This window comes from Sodiomyces alcalophilus, assembly GCF_042370955.1.
Source record: "Sodiomyces alcalophilus JCM 7366 unplaced genomic scaffold ACRALscaffold_6, whole genome shotgun sequence".
Taxonomy (NCBI): domain Eukaryota; kingdom Fungi; phylum Ascomycota; class Sordariomycetes; order Glomerellales; family Plectosphaerellaceae; genus Sodiomyces; species Sodiomyces alcalophilus.
The window spans coordinates 4,588,883-4,610,067 of record NW_027263537.1 but is presented as its reverse complement, the minus strand read 5'-3'; the positions used below and the strand labels follow the sequence as shown (position 1 = coordinate 4,610,067).

General features: G+C 45.5%; 1 protein-coding gene across 1 annotated transcript; it reads right to left on the bottom strand.

The window, feature by feature from the left end:
* Window positions 1-13,574: 13,574 nt before the first annotated feature.
* On the bottom strand, window positions 13,575-20,853 carry ACRALDRAFT_1095560 (uncharacterized protein; the record flags this gene model as incomplete). Its single annotated transcript, XM_071019779.1, has 3 exons — window positions 13,575-13,813; window positions 13,838-14,025; window positions 20,848-20,853. Coding segments are annotated over 3 exons (323 nt in total), but the record flags the coding sequence as incomplete, so codon positions are not given.
* Window positions 20,854-21,185: the final 332 nt, after the last annotated feature.

The following is a 21,185-nucleotide window of genomic DNA, read 5'->3' as shown; positions in this document are numbered from 1 at the left end:
GGCCTAAAACTGCTCTATAGACCGCTATTCCTGCCCGGGCTCCCCGGTGCAGGATACAGCGTATCTAATCTTATAGTTAGTGCCTTATTTATAGGGCAGAAAGAGACGCCCTGCGGGAAGCCCTAGCAGGCCTACCGCTAACTCTACCGCTGCTATTTAGTACTAAAAAAGGATTATAGGGCTTATAGGCCTTTCTTTTAGCTACTAAGATAGCTACGGCAGAGTGGTTTAAGGGGCAAATTACTATAGATTTTGCGGTCTGATTTTCCTGGTTTAGTTTTCCTGACTTTAGCGTAAAGAATAGGGTATTAGGCAGATTAATACGGAGGATTTCCTTTGTTATTTACTGATTTACTGCTATATAGCACTATACTTAGCTGTCTTTTAGGACTATAGCGCCTAGCGTTATAGCCCGCCGCGCTATAGCTCTAGGGCTATATACGCGTAATGAATAAAAAAAAAAAAAAAAAAAATACGGCGCTTTAGTTAGGGCCCTAGGTGCCTTTAGGGGCTCCCCCCTCCGCCCCCTAAAACTAAAAGCCGCTGTTCTACCGGCCCGGGTTCGGTTAAATAGATCGAATAGGCTCTACGCCTTTAGGATCTTAAAATTCCTACCGAACTACCCGGTAAAAAAGGAGCTCCTAGATAGTGTCCGTGACGAATTAAATAACGACGATAATAACCTCGCCCTCTTCTAGACCCTATAGCCCTCCACATAGCTTTATAAGCTAGGGGGGGAACTACCGGCCTTAGTAGGTAGGGTCCTCCTAGGATATAGAGGCCCTGTCTACTAAATAGGAGGCTCCCTAGGCCTTAGCGCCTTTAGCGGACCTACGCCCCTATTTTCCCGGCCCTATAGCGCCGCAGCCCTTTATAAAAGATCCTACCGACCCTAAAACAGCCCACCTCGAAGCCTTAGCGGAAATCCAGTCTCTCGGCAGCTAGGCATCTATTTTCTATACCGACGGCTCCTAAGGCCACCCTACAGGCCACCCTATAGGCTACCCGGGCCCTATAACGCCTAAGCAGGCGGCGGCCGCTATTATATAGTGGTCACCCGTTAATAGGCCCTATAAAGCCCTAGGAATTAACCTAGGCCCCTTTACTAAAGTCGCCGACGCTAAACTATAGGCTATAGTTTAGGCCCTAGAGACTGCCCTATAACAGTCTTCTAGGCCCCTAGAGTGCTATATTTTTAGCGATTTATAGGCGGCTATTTAGAAGCTTCAGGGCCCCTTGTAATGGGCTATAACTACTAAAAACTATATCTCCCGCCTTAAATAACAAGGCACCTCGGTCTTTATCTAGTAGGTCCCGGCTTATATAGGGATAGAGGGTAACAAACTAGCAGATAAGGTAGCTAAACGGGCTCTAGACCCGGGGAAAGCCACTAAATCTATTAAGCTAGTTACCCTTAGTTACCTAAAACGCAGGGTAAACGCAGCTATAATAGCTAACTAGAAATCCCTTTAGGCTGCTAAAGAAGAGGCCGAAAAAAGGGGTAAAATAGTCCGGCTAGGCCGCCTGTATAGACGCCTAGTTTAGGATAACCTCCGCTTTTCTTGAAAGCCCCTGTATTTATAGGGCCCACGGTGGCTCTAATTAGCCTATATCCAGTTAAAAACCGGATTCGGCTACCTAAGACCCTACTAAAAACAGGCCTAAAACTGCTTTATAGACCGCTATTCCTGCCTGGGCTCCCCGGTATAGGATATAGCGTATCTAATCTTATAGTGCCCTATTTATAGGGCAGAAAGAGACGCCCTACGGGAAGCCCTAGCAGGCCTACCGCTAACTCTACCGCTGCTATTTAGTACTAAAAAAGGATTATAGGGCTTATAGGCCTTTCTTTTAGCTACTAAGATAGCTACGGTAGAGTGGTTTAAGGGGTAAATTACTATAGATTCTGCGGTCTAATTTTCCTGGTTTGGTTTTCCTGACTTTAGCGTAAAGAATAGGGTATTAGGTAGATTAATACGGAGGATTTCCTTTATTATTTACTAATTTACTGCTATATAGCACTATACTTAGCTATCTTTTAGGACTATAGCGCCTAGCGCTATAGCCCGCCGCGCCATAGCTCTAGGGCTATATACGCGTAATAAATAAAAAAAAAAAAAAAAAAAAATCTATATATATAATCTATATACTAAACTCATAGATAACCTTAATATAAGATTCAGTAATAATAAACCAAGGATTCTTATAATTCTTATAGATAGCGAGAGTACTAAAAAGGTCGCTAAAAACCCGGAATTCTATAAAAGAGTAAATAAAGCATATCGATAAACAGTTTTACTTCTATAAATAATAACTATAGGAAAATAACATAAAGGTAGTCTATATAAACACTAAATATAATATATCCGATATAATAACTAAAGGGTTACTAAAAGAGACTTATAATATACTCTGCGGCTATATAAACCTAGGTTATAAAGACGATACACTACCAGAATATAACCTACCGCCTTATAAAGAAATAAAAGAACTTAAATACTAGGTTTTTTACCTATAGACAGGTTTTCCTAGAATAAAATTAAGAAAGGGGTTTTTTAATTTTTTCCCTACACGATAATAAATATAGAGGTTTTCTTTTTTTCCTCGCCTTAAAAACATATAGACTATAAAATAACTAGCTAAGCTACACCTATTATATAGGAGTTAGCTTACGGGGGGGTGTTAGTACTATACCTAGAAAAGAAATATACCTATATACGGTATAATACGATATACGAAACCTCTTATAAGTTAGGGACTTCCTAAAGTCCTCCTAAGTCCTCTAGAGTCCTTTAGGGACCTCCTAAGTCCTCTAGAGTCCCCTAGGGACTTCCTAAGTCCTCTAGGGTCCTCCTAAGTCCCCCGGGACCCTAGGTAAACCCACGGACCTCCAGGAAGACCCACGGACCTTTAGGTGGACCCATAGACCTTTAGGACCTCCGGAATAACCCACGGACCCTCGCTTATACTTCGAGGGCCTGGATACTAAATTAGTAGCTTGAATAAACCGTAGGAAAGGACTATATATATTAGGCTACCCGCCTCCCTTTTCCTTTTCTTTCTTCTCTCTCCCTATATCTTACTTTTATAGTCTTTATAGTCTTTTATAATTCAAACTACCTCTTTTCCTTTAGATCTTCCTTTTCCGTTCTATCTTTTCGTAACCGTTATAAAAGAATAACACTATCTAATCTCGAACTAATAAGAATAAAAGCCTTAACGGCTATATAGCCCTAGCGTATATATAAATTAGTATAGCTGGCTTAAAAATAAAAGATTTCCTTAGCCGCCTATAGCTTTACTATCCTCCTCTATTCCTTACCTATAGTTAAGCGATTATAATAATCACCTTTAACCCACCTATATAATACCTCCACGAGCTAGACCCACCTTTTCCGTGTAAACGCCCTAAAACGCCTAATATTAGTATCGTTTAATTACTCTTTTCGAGCCCGTTATGCGCACGCACAGCTTCGCTTTACGCAAGCCGTTATTATACCGTAAAATAGGTACGAAAACGCAGCGTGGTGCGCACGCAAAGCCGCCCGAAAATTCTAAGGTAGCCCGTGCGCCCGCCGCCTAATCAGAGCCCAGGCCTTCTAAACAGCCCGCATAGACCACCCAGCCTTATACCGAGCCACCCACTAAGCCACGCGCATAGCCGTAGCAGCGCACGTAAACGACTAAGTTAATATAACGCCCGATTCTAATATAATAAGACCGACCCGGCCGCCCTAGCCGCCGCGGTAGCCCCGAACCCCCGAATTCGACCCCGGACCCGGCCCCACCTAGCCCCACTTTTCCTAAAACGGCTAGGGACGGAGAAGGGGATATAACTATAGAAGACGCCGATTCTAATAACGATTCTAACGAAATAGCCCGCTATAAAACGCCTATATAAGCCTCTAAACAGGACCGTAGCGCCTCTATAAGCCCTACGCCTAGAGCCCCGTCTAGGACCCGTATAAACCGGTATATAGCCGACGATTCGGAGGTCGAAAGCCTCCCTGGATCCCCCTCTAGGGGCCCCCTCCAGGACCCCTTCTAGGGCCCCCCCCCTGCTAAACCTGCTAAAAAACAGGGTCTAATTAGCTCTGCCTAGGCTAAAAAGACCCAAAGACCTGCTAAAGAATTCCCCCCTCTGCCCTAGAAGTTAACTAGTTCGGCTAGTAAGGCCTAGGTTAAAGGACTTCTCTAGCAGGCTCTTTAGCTAGTTTACAGGCCTATAGCCTTAATGCCGCCCCCCGATTAAGGCCCTTCTTATAGGGCTTAAATCCATTATCGAAGGAACCCCTACGGGTCCTATAACCCCTATAGCACCTATTACCTCTATACTTAAACAGAAGGTTAATAAGCTAGCTTAGGCTATTCGTAAACTTATAGAATAATAGCAGTAGTAGTAGTAGCAGCCCCTTTATAGTTAGGCTGCCGCTAAAGGAGCTTAAGCCCCCTCGGGAGCCATAGGCCCTATAGGGCCTACGGGCTCTATAGGACCTACGGGCTCTATAGGGCCTGCCCCTCCCCCCCCCTGCTACTCTAAAAAACCCGAAAAAGGTCCGAAGAGTAGTGCTCTAGCCTACTAAAGGATAATCCCTTAGGGAAATCGACCCTCTCGAGCTTCGAAATAGGATTAATAAGGTCCTAAAAACCCCTACTATTATAGTAGTTAGCTCCTCGACTAAGGGGAACCTAGTCCTAACCCTAGGCCCGAAATATACTACCGAATAGCTCCTAGAATTATAAAATCAGTGGTTTAAAGAGCTAAAAGACCTGCTTTTTTAGGCCCCTTAGCCTATTAGCGACTAGTTTAAACTAGTCGTTAAATAGGTCCCGGTCTACCCTTTCGAAGAATAGGACCCCTTTACCGCCCCCTAGGAGGATTAGGGCCTCCGCTCCGGCCTAGGCCGAGGCCTAGCCGGTATAGCTACCGAAATTACGACCTTTAACCCTATTAAGGTCGTAGGCTAGCCTAGGTGGCTAGGCCGCCCTAACCCCCTATTTAATAGCGGCACTATTATCCTAGTAGTGCCTACCGAAGCAGAGTAAAAGCACTACCTAAAATTCGGCCTATAGATCGCTGGCTAACGCCTTAAGGTCTATAAATATAGGCCTATTACCCCGAAAACCTAGTGCTCTAAGTGCTGGAAATTCGGTTATACTAAGGGTACCTATAAGGCCGAAACGACCTGTTTTATCTGCGCCGGTAACTATAAGCACTATACCGAATACTATTATAACCGCTATAAAGAATACGGTATCTACGTCTATACTAAATATTATTACTATAACTATAACGGCGATTACCCCCCGGATAGCCCGGATTACGAGGTTATTCGAGCTATTAAAGCCTAACTATTCTTATGAATAGTGGGTTTTTTAGCTCGGAAAAAAGCTCGAAAAACGGGCTGCTCTTTATCTAATATAACGCTAATAAATAATAACCGGCCTATAAATCGATCCTGGAATAGGCTTTAGAGGCTTTAGCTAATATAGTCCTAATTTAGGAACCCTATTGCTTTTAGAAACCGGAAGGCTAGGTGATTAAAAACCACTCGGCTTTTTATACCGCCCCCCCTACCTCCTGCACCTCCTAGGTCTTCCCTCTTAGGCCTAGGGTGCTAGCTTATATTAGAAAGGCTAGTAATATCGACTTTTCCCTTCGAAACGACCTTCTCGACGACCTAGACGCTTAAATTATAGAGGTCTACTTCCCCTAGACCTTCTATATCCTACACGTCTATAATCAAGAAGAGCTTGACCCCTCGAAGAATACTAGGGGCCCCCGCCCCTTTTTAGGCACCGCGGGCCCCCCTAGACCGTTCACGACCCCCCCGGGGCATCCTAGCCCCCCCTCGACCTCCCCCCCCTTTTTAGGCTCTATAGCCCGCCCCTGGACGGAAGAAAGGGTCCTATAGGGCCTCTTAATCCCTGGGCCCGCCCTTATTATAGGGGACTTTAACAGGAACCACTGGCAGTGGAACGGGGCTGCGTCGAATCAGGATACTATTAAGGCCTAGCCTTTAGTAGACTGGTTAGATAGCCTCGGAGCTACCTGTTTAGTGGACCCTAAAGAGGTTAACCTGTATAGAGGGACCCTGATTAGGGATAATCTACGCCGGGAGTCAGTTATAGACCTAGCTTTCTATACGCCCGGCTTCTACCGCCTTCACTTTAATAGCTAGAGGTATATCGATAACACCACCTCCGACCACCGCGCTATCCTTATCTCGGCAGCTGTTCTAGGTCCTAAAGGCCCTATAAACAAAGCTATCCCACCCGCCTATAACTATAAATTAGCGGACTAGGAGCTATTCTCTAGGTCTCTAAAGGACCTAGAACCCTAACTAACCCTTTAGCTATAGCAGGCGATCGATACTACAGATTAGGACTCTATAGGTCACCACCTCTTAAGCTCTATTACTATAGCCCTACAGTCTTCCACGCCTAGGCTTAAAGTAGTAGAGCGTTCGAAACCGTGGTGGACTAAAGAGCTAAAGACCCTACGAAAAGAGAGTAGTAGGGCCTTTAGGGTCTTTAAGAAAGAGGTAAAAAAAGGGGCCCCGGCCCCCCGGCTTGCCCCTCTTAAAGCCGCCTAGAAAGCAGCCCGAAACGCCTACTATCGCGCTATAAAAACAGCAAAAACCGACCACTAGGAGGCCTTCCTAGCCTAAGCCGAAGGCAACGAGATTTTCAAGGCGTATAGCTATATAAAAAGCAGCCTTAACGCTAAAATACCCCCTATCCAGGGACTAGAAGGCCCGAAGGCCTATACCTTCGAGGATAAGTGTGATACACTCCTAAGGACCCTGTTTCCTACCCCCGAGGCCACCGAGGCCACCGCCACCGACGCCCCTAAAGCCCCTGTTCGTATAGGCCCTTTAGGGGACCTAGGCCCCTCTAGCCCCTCTAGAGTGCCCCAGAACCTAACTAGTTTAGGTAGTAAGGACTCTAGAAGGCCCTGGGAGTGGCCTAGCCTATAGGCTATTAAACTATAGCGTGCTATCTTTGGAGCCGCCACAGGCAAGGCACCCGGCCCGGATCGTATAGGCTTAAAACCTATCCAATAAGCCTATAATACGATACCGGGGGTCTTCTTATAGGCCTATTTAGCTCTGTTTTTAGTGGGTTACCACCCTACCTGCTAAAAAGAGGCCCTTGGTGTTATCCTGCCTAAACCAGGGAAAAAGGACTATTTATATCCTAAGTCTTATAGGATTATAGCCCTTCTAAACTGCCTAGGTAAAGTACTCGAAAGGGTTATAGCTGCTAGACTCGCCTTCCTTACGAATTCACGTAACAATCTTCTACACCCTAGTCAAATAGGGGGTAGGAAATAACGCTTAGCTATCGATATAGCCCTTCTTTTACTAAACTATATCCAAAAATAACGGAAAAATCAGAAAAATTCAGTTATTTCGACCCTGTTTTTGGATATTAAAGGCGCCTTCGATCACGTCGCCAGGCCATAGCTCCTCCGCACCCTATAATAGCTTTAACTGCCCCCGAACCTAGTTAGCTGGGTCGCCTCCTTCATAGAAAATAGGCGTATCCAGCTAGCGTTCGAGGGGCAGGTCCAGCAGCCTACCCCCCTAGATATAGGGGTCCTATAGGGCTCCCCCGTATCCCCTATACTCTTCCTGATATTTTTTTTTTTTTTTTTTTATTCATTACGCGCATGCAGCCCTAGAGCTATGGCGCGGCGGGCTATAGCGCTAGGCGCTATAGTCCTAAAAGACAGCTAAGTACAGTGCTATATAGCAGTAAATCAGTAAATAACAAAGGAAATCCTCCGTATCAATCTGCCTAATACCCTGTTCTTTACGCTAAAGTCAGGAAAACCAAACCAGGAAAATCAGACCGCAGAATCCATAGTAATTTGCCCCTTAAACCACTCTGCCGTAGCTATCTTAGTAGCTAAAAGAAAGGCCTGTAAGCCCTGTAATCCTTTTTTAGTACTAAATAGCAGCGGTAGAGTTAGCGGTAGGCCTGCTAGGGCTTCCCGCAGGGCGTCTCTTTCTGCCCTATAAATAGGGCACTGTAAGATTAGGTGCGCTGTATCCTGCACCGGGGAGCCCGGGCAGGAACAGCGGTCTGTAGAGCAGTTTTGGGCCCGTTTTTGGTGGGGTCTTAGGTAGCCGAATCCGGTTTTCAACTGGATATAGGCTGATTGGAGCCACCGTGGGCCCTGTAAATACAGGGGCTTTCGAGAGAAGCGGAGGTTATCCTGAATTAGGCGTCTATACAGGCGGCCTAGCCGGACTGTTTTACCCCTTTTTTCGGCCTCTTCTTCAGCAGCCCAAAGGGATTTCCAGTCAGCTATCGTAGCTGCGTTTGCCCTGCGTTTTAGGTGACTAAGGGTAACTAGCTTAACAGATTTAGTGGCTTTCCCCGGGTCAAGAGCCCGTTTAGCTACCTTATCTGCTAGTTCGTTGCCCTCTATCCCTATATGAGCCGGGACCCACCAGATAAAGACCGAGGTGCCTTGTTGTTTAAGGCGGGAGATATGGTTTTTAGCAGTTATAGCCCACTGCGAGGGGCCCTGAAGCTTCTGAATAGCCGCCTGTGAATCGCTAAAAATATAGCACTCTAGGGGCCTAGAAGACTGTTGTAGGGCAGTCTCTAGGGCCTGAACTATAGCGTATAGTTCAGCGTCGGCGACTTCAGCAGAGGGGCCTAGGTTAATTCCTAGGGCTCTATAGGGCCTATTAACGGGTGACCACTGTATAACAGCGGCCGCCGCCTGCTTAGGCGTTATAGGGCCCGGGTGGCCTATGGGGTGGCCTGTGGGGTGGCCTTGGGAGCCGTCGGTGTAGAAAACAGATGCCCAGCTGCCGAGAGACTGGATTTCCGCTAGGGCTTCGAGGTGGGCTGTTTTAGGGTCGGTGGGATCTTTTATAGAGGGCTGCGGCGCTGTAGGGCCGGGAAAATAGGGGCGTAGGTCCGCTAAAGGCGCTGAGGCCCAGGGAGCCTCCCACTTAGCAGACGGGGCCTCTATATCCCAGGAGGGCCCTACTAAGGCCGGTAGTTCCCCCCCTAGCTTATAAAGCTGTGTGGAGGGCTGCAGGGTCTGGAAGAGGGCGAGGTCGTTGTCGTCGTTGTTTAATTCGTCACGGACACTGTCTAGGAGCTCCTTTTTTACCGGGTGGTTCGGTAGGAATTTTAGGATCCTAAAGGCGTAGAGCCTATTCGATCTATTTAACCGAACCCGGGCCGGTGGAACAGCGGCTTCTAGTTCTAGGGGGCGGAGGGGGGAGCCCCTGAAGGCACCTAGGGCCCTAACTAGAGCGCCGTATTGTAGGCGTTCTAGTCGGTCTACTAGGTGGGTTTTTTGGGACCCGGGGTCCCACCAGAGCTGTGAGCCGAAGTCAGCTATAGTGGATACACAGGCTATATATAGCTGCCGTAGGGCCCTAAAAGACAGGCCCTTCTGGGAGCTAGCGAGCCTCTGTAGTCGATTTAAGGCGCTGGTGGCTGAGTTTAACCGTTTTTCGACGTGGGGTTTAAAGGATAGCTTAGGGTCGAACCAGACCCCAAGCCACCTAATAGCCCCCTCGGTAGGCCTAATTTCGTGCCCTGCTATAGTAGCTGAGTCGTTAACTATAGAGCGTTTATTATGGAAGTGGATAAGCTCTGTTTTTTGCGGGTCGAAGAGGACTTGGTTATTTTCGGCGGCGCTGAAAAGGGCGTTGGCTGCTGACTCTAGGGCCCTACAGTTCCTACTAGCTGATTTAGAAGCTACGGATAGCTGAAAATCGTCCATATAGGAGAGCTGTAGGCCCTGGAACCCTTTATCCACTATAACCCCCCTAATATACATCAGGAAGAGTATAGGGGATACGGGGGAGCCCTGTGGGACCCCTATATCTAGGGGGGTAGGCTGCTGGACCTGCCCCTCGAACGCTAGCTGGATACGCCTATTTTCTGTGAAGGAGGCGACCCAGCTAACTAGGTTCGGGGGCAGTTGAAGCTGTTGTAGGGTGCGGAGGAGCTGTGGCCTGGCGACGTGATCGAAGGCGCCTTTAATATCCAAAAACAGGGTCGAAACAACTGAATTTTTCTGATTTTTCCGTTGTTTTTGGATATAATTTAGTAAAAGAAGGGCTGTATCGATAGCTGAGCGTTGTTTCCTACCCCCTATTTGACTAGGGTGTAGAAGATCGTCACGTGAATTCGTAAGGAAGGCGAGTCTAGCAGCTATAACCCTTTCGAGTACTTTACCTAGGCAGTTTAGAAGGGCTATAATCCTATAAGACTTAGGATATGAATAGTCCTTTTTCCCTGGTTTAGGCAGGACAACACCAAGGGCCTCTTTCCAGCAGGTAGGGTGGTAACCCACTGAAAACAGAGCTGAATAGGCCTGTAGGAAGACCCCCGGTATCGTATTATAGGCTTGTTGGATAGGTTTTAAGCCTATACGATCCGGGCCGGGTGCCTTGCCTGTGGCGGCTCCAAAGATAGCACGCTGTAATTCAACAGCCTGTAGGCTAGGCCACTCCCAGGGCCTTCTAGAGTCCTTACTACCTAAACTAGTTAGGTTCTGGGGCACTCTAGAGGGGCTGGAGGGGCCTAGGTCCCCTAAAGGGCCTGTACGAACAGGGGCTTCAGGGGCGTCGGTAGCGGTGGCCTCGGTGGCCTCGGGGGTAGGAAACAGGGTCCTTAGGAGTGTATTACACTTATCCTCGAAGGTATAGGCCTTCGGGCCTTCTGGTCCCTGGATAGGGGGTATTTTGGCGTTGAGGCTGCTTTTTGTGTAGCTATACGCCTTGAAAATCTCGTTGCCTTCGGCTTGGGCTAGGAAGGCATCCCAGTGGTCGGTTTTTGCTGTTTTTATAGCGCGATAGTAGGCGTTTCGGGCTGCTTTCCAGGCGGCTTCAAGAGGGGCAAGCCGGGGGGCCGGGGCCCCTTTTTTTACCTCTTTCTTAAAGACCCTAAAGGCCCTACTACTCTCTTTTCGTAGGGTCTTTAGCTCTTTAGTCCACCACGGTTTCGAACGCTCTACTACTTTAAGCCTAGGCGTGGAAGACTGTAGGGCTATAGTAATAGAGCTTGAGAGGTGGTGACCTATAGAGTCCCAATCTGCAGCGTCGATCGCCTGCTGTAGCTGAAGGGTTAGTTGGGGTTCTAGGTCCTTTAGAGACCTAGAGAACAGCTCCCAGTCCGCTAATTTATAGTTATAGGCGGGTGGGATAGCTTTGTTTATAGGGCCTTCAGGACCTAGAACAGCTGCCGAGATAAGGATAGCGCGGTGGTCGGAGGTGGTGTTATCGATATACCTCCAGCTATTAAAGTGGAGGCGGTGGAAGCCGGGCGTATAGAAAGCTAGGTCTATAACTGACTCCCGGCGTAGATTATCCCTAATCAGGGTCCCTCCATACAGGTTAACCTCTTCAGGGTCCACTAAACAGGTAGCTCCGAGGCTATCTAACCAGTCTACTAAAGGCTGGGCCTTAATAGTATCCTGATTCGACGCAGCCCCGTTCCACTGCCAGTGGTTCCTGTTAAAGTCCCCTATAATAAGGGCGGGCCCAGGGATCGAGAGGCCCTGTAGGACCCTTTCTTCCGTCCAGGGGCGGGCTATAGAGCCTAAAAAGGGGGGGGAGGTCGAGGGGGGGCTAGGAGGCCCCGGGGGGGTCGTGAACGGTCTAGGGGGGCCCGCGGTGCCTAAAGAGGGGCGGGGGCCCCTAGTATTCTTCGAGGGGTCGAGCTCTTCTTGATTATAGACGTGTAGGATATAGAAGGTCTGGGGGAAGTAGACCTCTATAATTTGAGCGTCTAGGTCGTCGAGGAGGTCGTTTCGAAGGGAAAAGTCGATATTACTAGCCTTTCTAACATAAGCTAGCACCCTAGGCCTAAGAGGGAAGACCTGGGGGGTGCAGGAGGTAGGGGGGGCGGTGTAGAAGGCCGAGTGGTTTTTAATCACCCAGCCTTCCGGTTTCTGAAAGCAGTAGGGTTCCTGAATTAGGACTATATCAGCCGAAGCCTCTAAAGCCTGTTCCAGGATCGATTCGTGGGCCGGTTGTTGTTTATTAGCGTTGTGTTGGATAAAGAGCAGCCCGTTTTTCGAGCTTTTTTCCGAGCTAGAAAACCCACTATTCATAAGAACAGTTAGGCTTTAATAGCTCGAATAATCTCGCAATCCGGGCTATCCGGGGGGTGGTCGCCGTTACAGTTACAGCAGTGATATTTGGTGTGGACGCAGATACCGTATTCTTCACAGCGGTTACAGTAGTGTTCGGTATAGTGTTCGTGGTTGCCGGCGCAGATAAAACAGGTCGTTTCGGCCTTACAGGTGCCCCTGGTATGGCCGAATTTCCAGCACTTAGAGCACTGGGTTTTCGGGGTGATAGGCCTATATTTATAGACCTTAAGGCGTTGGCCAGCGATCTGTAGGCCGAATTTTAGGCAGTGCTTTTGCTCTGCTTCGGTAGGCACTGCTAGGATAATAGTGCCGCTGTTAAATAGGGGGTCAGGGCGGCCTAGCCACCTAGGCTGGCCTACGACCTTAATAGGGTTAAAGGTCGTAATTTCGGTGGCTATACCGGCTAGGCCTCGGCCTAGGCCGGAGCGGAGGCCCTGGTCCTCCTGGGGGGCGGTAGAGGGGTCCTGTTCTACGAAAGGGTGGACCGGGACCTGTTTAACGACTAGTTTAAACCAGTCGCCAGTAGGCTGAGGGGCCTGAAGAGGCAGGTCTTTTAGCTCTTTAAACCACTGATTTTGTGATTCTAGGAGCTGTTCGGCAGTGTATTTCGGGCCTGGGGTTAGGACTAGGTTCCCCTTAGTCGAGGAGCTAACTACTGCGACGGCGGGGGTTTTTAGGACCTTATTAATCCTATTTCGAAGCTCGAGAGGGTCGATTTCCCCGAGGGATTGTCCTTTAGTAGGCTGGAGCACTACTCTTCGGACCTTTTTCGGGTTTTTTAGAGCAGCAGGGGGGGGAGGGGCAGGCCCTGTAGAGCCCGTAGGTCCTGTAGAGCCCGTGGGTCCTGCAGAGCCCGTAGGCCCTGTAGGGCCTGTGGCTCCCGAGGGGGCTTGAGCTCCTTTAGCGGCAGCCTGACTATAAAGGGGCTGCTGCTGCTGCTGCTGCTGTTGTTCTGTAAGTTTACGAACAGCCTGAGCTAGCTCGTCAACCTTCCGTTCGAGTGCAGAGGCAACAGGTGCCATAGGGGTTATAGGACCCGTAGGGGTTCCTTCGATAGTGGATTTAAGCCCTGTAAGAAGGGCTTTAATCGGGGGGGTGGCGTCGAGGCTATAGGCCTGCTGAACTAGCTGGAGAGCCTGCTGGAGAAGTCCTTTAACCTGGGCCTTACTAGCCGAACTAGTCAACTTCTGGGGCAGAGGGGGGAATTCTTCAGCAGGTCTTTGGGTCTTTTTAGCCCAGGCAGAGCTAATTAGACCCTGTTTTTTAGCAGGTTTAGCAGGGGGGGGGCCCTGGAAGGGGTCCTGGAGGGGGCCCCTAGAGGGGGATCCAGGGAGGCTTTCGACCTCCGAATCGTCGGCTATGTACCGGTTTGTACGGGTCCTAGAGGGGGCTCTAGGCGTAGGGCTTGTGGAGGCGCTACGGTCCCGTTTAGAGGCTTGTGTAGGCGTTTTATAGCGGGCTATTTCGTCAGAATCGTCGTCAGAATCGGCATCTTCCATAGTTATATCCCCTTCTCCGTCCCTAGCCGTTTTAGGAAAAGTGGGGCTAGGTGGGGCCGGGTCCGGGGTTGAATTCGGGGGTTCGGGGCTGCCGCGGCGGCTAGGGCGGCCGGGTCGGTTTTGTTGCGTTGGAATCGGGCGTTGTGTTGACTTAGTCGTTTGCGTGCGCTGTTGCGGCTGTGCGCGTGGCTTGGTAGGTGGCTCGGTGTGAGGCTGGGTGGTCTGTGCGGGCTGTTTGGAAGGCCCGGGCTCTGATTGGGCGGCGGGCGCACGGGCCACCTCAGAATTTTCGGGCGGCTTTGCGTGCGCACCACGCTGCGTTTTCGCACCCATTTTGCGGCACAACAACGGCTTGCGTAAAGCGAAGCTGTGCGTGCGCACAACGGGCTCGAAAAGAGCAATTGAACGATACTAATATCGGGCGTTTTAGGGCGTTTGCGCGGAAAAGGTGGGTCTAGCTCGTGGAGGTGATTGGTCTTGTAGTAATAGGTATAAATAAACTAGTATCCGGCTAGGCTTATTCCGGCTACTTAGCGGTATCGAGTATCTATTAATCGTTAATTAGATTAGATATCTTATCTTAACTTCTTGACGGTCCTTATACCCTTAGAGAGAGAGAGCGATTAATATATTAAGTGGGTAATTACGAAGAGTAAAGAGATAATTAGGATAAGGCACTTAGTGGTTAGGACGTGATTATACTTAAGTTAAAAGGCAGGGGGTGCCGAAGAGTTAAATTAATCGCTAGCCTTCTTATCCTAAGGGCGGCTATCTATCCTTTCTTATACACGTGCTAGCCAGCTCTGGTCTAGTATAAGAGTCTATTCTGCCTAATCGATCCCTATCTATTAGCTCGTGGCGATAACTCGACTTATACCCCGGTACCGACTATATTATAGCTAATATCGAGTCAGGTACTAGACCGGATACTCCGTGATTATCCGTAATTCGTGCTGGTCTAGAACCTTATCGTGACTTATAACTATCCGGTACTTAGGTACTAAAGGTCCGGTACCTGATAATAGGGCCCTAGAGTAAATATAAAAGTCTAGTTTAGGCGCTATCTTTATTCCGTGTATTCTATACCGGGGCGGTCCCGCTATAGGGTCTTTAATACATAGCTCCTTATAATTTCTAGGGCAAGACAGAAGTTATTTAGACGGCTAAGGTATAAGAACTATTTCGTGATTACTTTTACCTTTTTAGGGTGGTTTAGAGCGTTAAAGAGGTCTCCCCTAATTAAGATCGGCCTCCTTATAGCGCTATAAAGGTCCCTTTATAACTCCGGAGTAGTGTTTTGGTATTATAGGATAATATATTTAGCTATCTCCGCCCCTCCGTCTCTATAAGGGCACCGGGCAGTAGCGAAGCCGGGAACCCTCGCTCTAAAAAGAAGGCCCTAAGGCCTAGTTTCTTAGAGCGGATATAGGTAAGGACAGGGCTTTACGGTTTTAAAAGGCCTTTATATCTCTAGAGGTCTTTTTTTAGGGGTTTCGGTCCGGTACCGCCACGCTTATATCGGGTTCCTTATAAACCCCGTATCCCTCTACCTCTTCTTCTATTCCTCCTAGAGGGTAGTATCTAGGTTATTATTATTTATTTAGTTTTAAGCGGTAAAGGATTAAGCGGGCTAGGCGAGTACTTATTAGGTAATATAGCGACGCCTTAGTACCGCTAATACTCTTATAACGGCCTAGGTACTAGCCAGGATAAGTCCCTTGGCTCCGGTATTTTAGTAATTAAAAGCTCTTTTAGCTATAAGGCGGGTAAGATATAGATTAAGGGGGGGGATAAACGTCTTTTCTTCTAGGATCCAGATCGGCCTAGCCTTATAGGCTCCCGTAATAGTCCCAAGGCACTTATTCTAGGCCGAGTTAAGAGCTATAGCGAGGCTATAACAGGGTTTATTAGTGATTTTATAGAAGGTAGGGGTATAATAGGAGATAGCTAGGCGGATTATAGCGATATAAAGGCGCTAGGCGTTAATAAAGCTATAGCCCTAGGCTACCGCGGCGAGCTACGTTAGGGCGTAGTTTTATATCGTTAGTTTACTCTAGATCTCTTTCCTATACTATAAAAAAATTAGTTTCTAGTCTAGCTATACTCTAAGGAACCTAGTCTTTATTAAGGGTAGTACCGGTATAATACTAAGGTAAAAAGGCGATAGGGACGGGGAGTAGGATTTCGCGAAGGGTATAAATATATATTTTAAGAGCTTAAATTAAAGGCCGCTTACCTAGGACTAAGCCTTATATATCCGCTAGGCGGAGGTAAGTCGGTGCTATATTTAGGCCTTTATACGGCTAAAGGCGATAATATTCGTATTATCGGTAAAGCCGATAATAATAGTTCTCGTGGCGTATTTAAGTTCTTCGTATAGAGTAGAAATATATAATATAAAAAGAATCGGGGAGACTAGGGACCCCTATAATACGCCGGCGCGGAGGGGCCGCGGGGTTACCGCCTAGCTATTAAAGAGGAGGTGGACTATCCGGTCTTAGATAAAGCTACCGGTTAGCTAAACGGCCTAGTCTAGGAATCCCTTACGCTTAAGGGACTTAAGAAGTCTAGTATAGGGGACGGTGTCGAAGGCCCCGCGTATATCTACCTAGAGTATCGCGGGGCGCCGCCTAGGGCCTAGGCGCCTTTAACGGCCTCTATCGCGCGCTATAAAGCCGTCTTTATACTACGCCTAGGTCTATTTCCTATTTAGCCGCTAAGGAGTAGTCGGTGTTTTTCCGCTATAGCCGCGAAGCGGTCCGCTATAATACCTTTAAGTAGCTTTCTAATCGTGTTAAGGAGGGAGATTAGCCTTTAGCCTTTAGCTATCTTATAGTCGCTTTATAGGCGGCCCTCCTTTCGGATAATTATAACGGTGGCAGTATAGTAGTAGCGCGGGAAGTAGCTTAGGGATAGGCAGGCAGAGAGGATTATAGCTAGGATTTAATATAGGACCGGGCCGTAGGCCTTTAGGAGGCCTATTAGAAAGCCGTCCGGGCCGGGAGCGGCCTATAGCTTAGTCCGGCGGAGGCGGCCCTAGATATCCGCTATAGTAACGTTCCGGTCTATATCCTACCTAAAGGGGTACTCTTGCCCTAGGGGCCTAGGATCTTAGTCTCTAGGGGGGGGGAAAGCTTAGCGTATAGGATATCTGCTTTTTCGTTATAGGAGGTCGCTAGGTCGCCTTAGTCGCGGTATAGCGGTGGTATAGTAGGGGGCCCGGGTAGTTAGTATCCTTTGGTTCGGGCCTATCTTTGGAGCCTCTAGAGGAGCCTGTTATTCGCTTAGGTCGAGTAAAGGAGGTGGCGCTAGTGCTGCCTCTTCGCTGCCGCTATACGTAATAGGTTATTCTAGCCTAAAATTAAATAAAAGTTATTTATTAGATTTAGTATAGGGTTTTAATATATAGATCAGAGATTTCTATAGAGTTAATTAGATTAATAGATTAAATATATATTATTATAGATATATTTATTATACGATTTAAGTAAGAAGTATAGGAAGCTATTATAAGACTAATAAGGAGGCCTACTAATAGACTAAGGGAGGGGGTACTATAATAAGATTATTCGTTACGTTCTTTTAAGAAGATATAGACATAGAGGTCCTTTCTTAAAGACCTCTGGGTGCCACTTAATAGGAAGGTATTAGCTATATAATCTCCTCTCGGAGTAACTAAGGGACCCTTATTAACTAGGTAGCCTTACTATAAAGGCTACCACTCCCTCTATATACTCTAAGCTAGCTTTTATATTCTAAATACACGATAAGCCTTCTCTAAATACGAATATCCCTAGTAGTCAGCACGTAAGCCTCTAGAACCTCTTTACGAGAGGCCTCTATAGCTTATATAATAAGACTTTAAGCTCTCGTACTTAGCACTAGTAGGAAACCCAGAGCCTTATAACACGACTTAATAAACACTCTTTATACCTCTTATATATTACCCCCCTTTTCTTTGACTCCTGCCCTTAGACGTAATAGAGGTCTAGAGGTAATAAAAAAGAACGACTCTCTTAGCCCGGCCGCTCTTCCACGCGAAGAACTGGCCCTAATCTAGGAACCTCCTCTTAACCCACCTATAGAATAATATTACCCCTAAAGTAAGTATTAAAGAATAAGAGATAAAAGTAAAACATAAAAGAAAAGAAGATAAAGCTTATAACTATGAAGACTTCCTCTTAAACACTATATAGATAAACGTGATTATAAAGAAGAAAGCTCCTTAATAAAGAGTATTATTCTAAGATAAGTCTAACGAGCGATTAATACTATAAATATAAAGGCGCTCTAAAAGCAAAGAGTCTACTACTAAAAAGTCTTCTAAGGGATTGTATCACGAACTCCTAACTTATCGTCTAATCTTAAATAACTTATATAATTACCTCCCCTTACTTACCCGTAGGCTATATTAATATTATACTTATAATAAGTAATAATCATAATAATAATAAGTATAATATCTAAGTCAAAATAAACAGTATATAGTTATAGCTATATAACTAGACGTCTACTTTATAACCAGCTTAACCTATACTATAATACTATACGTATTATACGTGTATATATACTTAGCTTATAATATATATTATATATTTATACACTAGGTATCGTAAATACGATATCGTGGTTATTACTTAAGCTAATAACGTGGCGTGATAACCGTCGCGTAGGCTGTTGACGTAATAGTCGCCACCCAATCTTCCAGGGTCTTTTGCTAGCCCCGGATCCCGGAAGAAATCCCAGAAGTCAGCTATATACACATAATCATATATAAGTGAAACAAGCAGTAATCCTACGGATCTACGAATTTAATAGCTTTTGCTTGATATTCCTCTCTTCCGCGCGTATAGCCTACTACTCGTAGCTCCTTTATTAAAAGGTTATAAGCCCGGGTTAGTAAAAAAGGAAATCTACTCTTTTCTACCCTTTTACTCTATTCGAAATACTAAAAAGACTCCCGCCTTTTTAGGCCACGCAAAAATACTAAAAAGACTCCTACCTGCCTTTTTAGGCTGTCCCTTTATCCTCCCCCGGTCGCAGATCCTTATCTCCGACTATACAAAATCCCTTTATCTCCCGAAGACAGCTAATCGATTCGAACCGTTCATTCCGATACCACGGTTCAAAGCTCTTTATTCTTCCTAATACGGTCGCTAAGAGTTATACTAAGAGGCCAGCTCTTTATTCCTGTTCCGGACGAACTATACGATCGGAATAAGACTCTTTATCATGATCGGATATACTATTCCTTTGTTTTACGAAGGGCTTTTTAAAAAAGAAGAAAAATAACGAATACGTGGATTGAATATAAAAGCTATTATGTATCCACGAATAATAGCTATAATAATTAAGCCAGTTAACTTACCGCGCTGCCTATAATAATAGGATATCGTAACGTGGTATATAAGCTTTTAGCAAAAGTCCGCCCGTGGAAATCCTGTTATTCGCTTTATATAAGCATCGCTTTTCTTTACGCCGCGAGATTTATAAATAGCTTCACCGTTTAGATCCACTTTTAGACCCACTTTTCGAAGCTAGGCCAATCAGAATCAGACCTTTAGCTTAGTATTCTTTATTTCTATCCTTTATCGATAACGTAATAAAGAAAAAGGGAATAAAGCAATAAAGAAAATAATAAAAACAAATCGTTAAATAACTTAGTTAATTCTAACTTAAAAAAATAATCAAAAATATCGTTCTGCTACTTAAAAATAGCTGAACAAGAGACTGTTAAAGAGGTCTCTGCCCGGAAGCCACAGGGCAGTTCTGGAATTAATAATAAAGATAATAATAATAATACTAACCTTAATATTAATTAGTTAGTAGAAAAGATTCATAAAATATAAGCAGAAAACAGTATTAAGCTTAATCTGAATTTCTGTGTTAACAGCGGGGCTACGGCGTATATAATAACTAATAAAAGACTCTTTTCTACTTATAATTCTAAAAAGAGAACTGTTCATTAGGGTCAGGTAAAGGAAATAAAGATATAAGGTGAAGGAGACTACGTTATAAAATTCAGGGATACTAGAAAGCTTCTGCTTTTAAAAGAGTGCCTTTATATACCGGAAATAGGCACGAATATCATCAGTCTCTCTCGTCTTAATAGTAAAGCTCGCGGTCTCACTGGAAACAAGAAGCGCTTATTATTTAATAATAAAGAGCCCCTCGTTCTTTATATAACGGCTCTGCTTTATAACGGGCTATACTAGGCTGCAGCACGGGCACTATCGTACGGGGGGTTAAGTCTCGGAAAATAAATACAATAAATACTAGAAAAAACACAAAGAAACTGTTATAAAGAGGTATTTTACCTAAAGAACGGTCTTAAGACTCAACTAGAATAAAGAGGTTTCAGAGGTTCAAAGAACAGGCTTTAAAGAAATTAAATAAATAAAGAAAGGGGTTAGTTAAACCTTAATAAAGAAATAATATAACAAAGAAACCTTAACCTCTTTAACCTTAAGAAGAGCTTTATAAACAAAGAGACCGTAATAACCGTCGAAGGACTACCTCTATAACTAAAAACATAACGCTATAGTATAACAGGATAGGTCATATTAACCCTATTACCTTAAAAAGTCTCTATACTAATACTCTTTAAAAAGAATATAATATAACCAACAAAGAGTTAACTAAAATACAGAGCTATAATGCCTATAAGAAGAGCAAGTCTATTACACTTACGAATAAAGATTCAGTTAATAAATACAAAGACTTTTCATATTTAAAAAAGGTTTATATAGATCTTTACGGACCGATCAAACCTCTTTCTTATAATAAAAAGCGTTGGATTTTGTTTATACTAGACCGTTCCACCCGGTTCCTATAGGCACAACTACTCTTAGACAAGTCTAAAACGACGGTAGTTACAGCTATAAAAGAGTGGAAAGTCCAGGTAGAAAATAATAATAATAATAATAATAAATATCACTTCTTTATTAAAGAAGTAGATACAGACGGTAAAAAAGAATTTAATAAGGGACTCTCTAGGGAGACCTCACATTTCCATAGAGAGACCTCACACGTGACTTTCTATGGAGTAATAACAAAGCCGCCAAGCTCCCTAAGGTATACATACAATTTATATATATAGCTTAAGTGGATACCTATACCTAACATTGCTATCTTTTAGGTTATTCCCGCTATACCCGTCAGAGGGGTAATACACGTATAGTAAGTAAGTAAAAGTGATAAGTAGGTAACGCGCATAGATAGCTAAGAAACTACTCGTTATTAATAATTACCCACTATAGTTACGACTTATATCTAGGTAGTATTATTATTCCTGTGCCCCCTTCCTTCCCTGTACTAGATGTCTTAAGGGCCCCTTTTAGGCGGCTTTTGCCTTGAACTGTCACCGACTTCAGGGAAATCGAGTAGTGGTGCAAGACCAGTATAACGAACAGTTAAGCGTGTACATCAAAATAAGCACAGTACTTAAGCAGCTCGGCGGCTTTGTTATGGCCCCACAAAAATATCACGTATAAGGTCTCTCTATAGAAATATAAGGTCTCCCTAAAGAGTCCCTTTAATAACGCCCC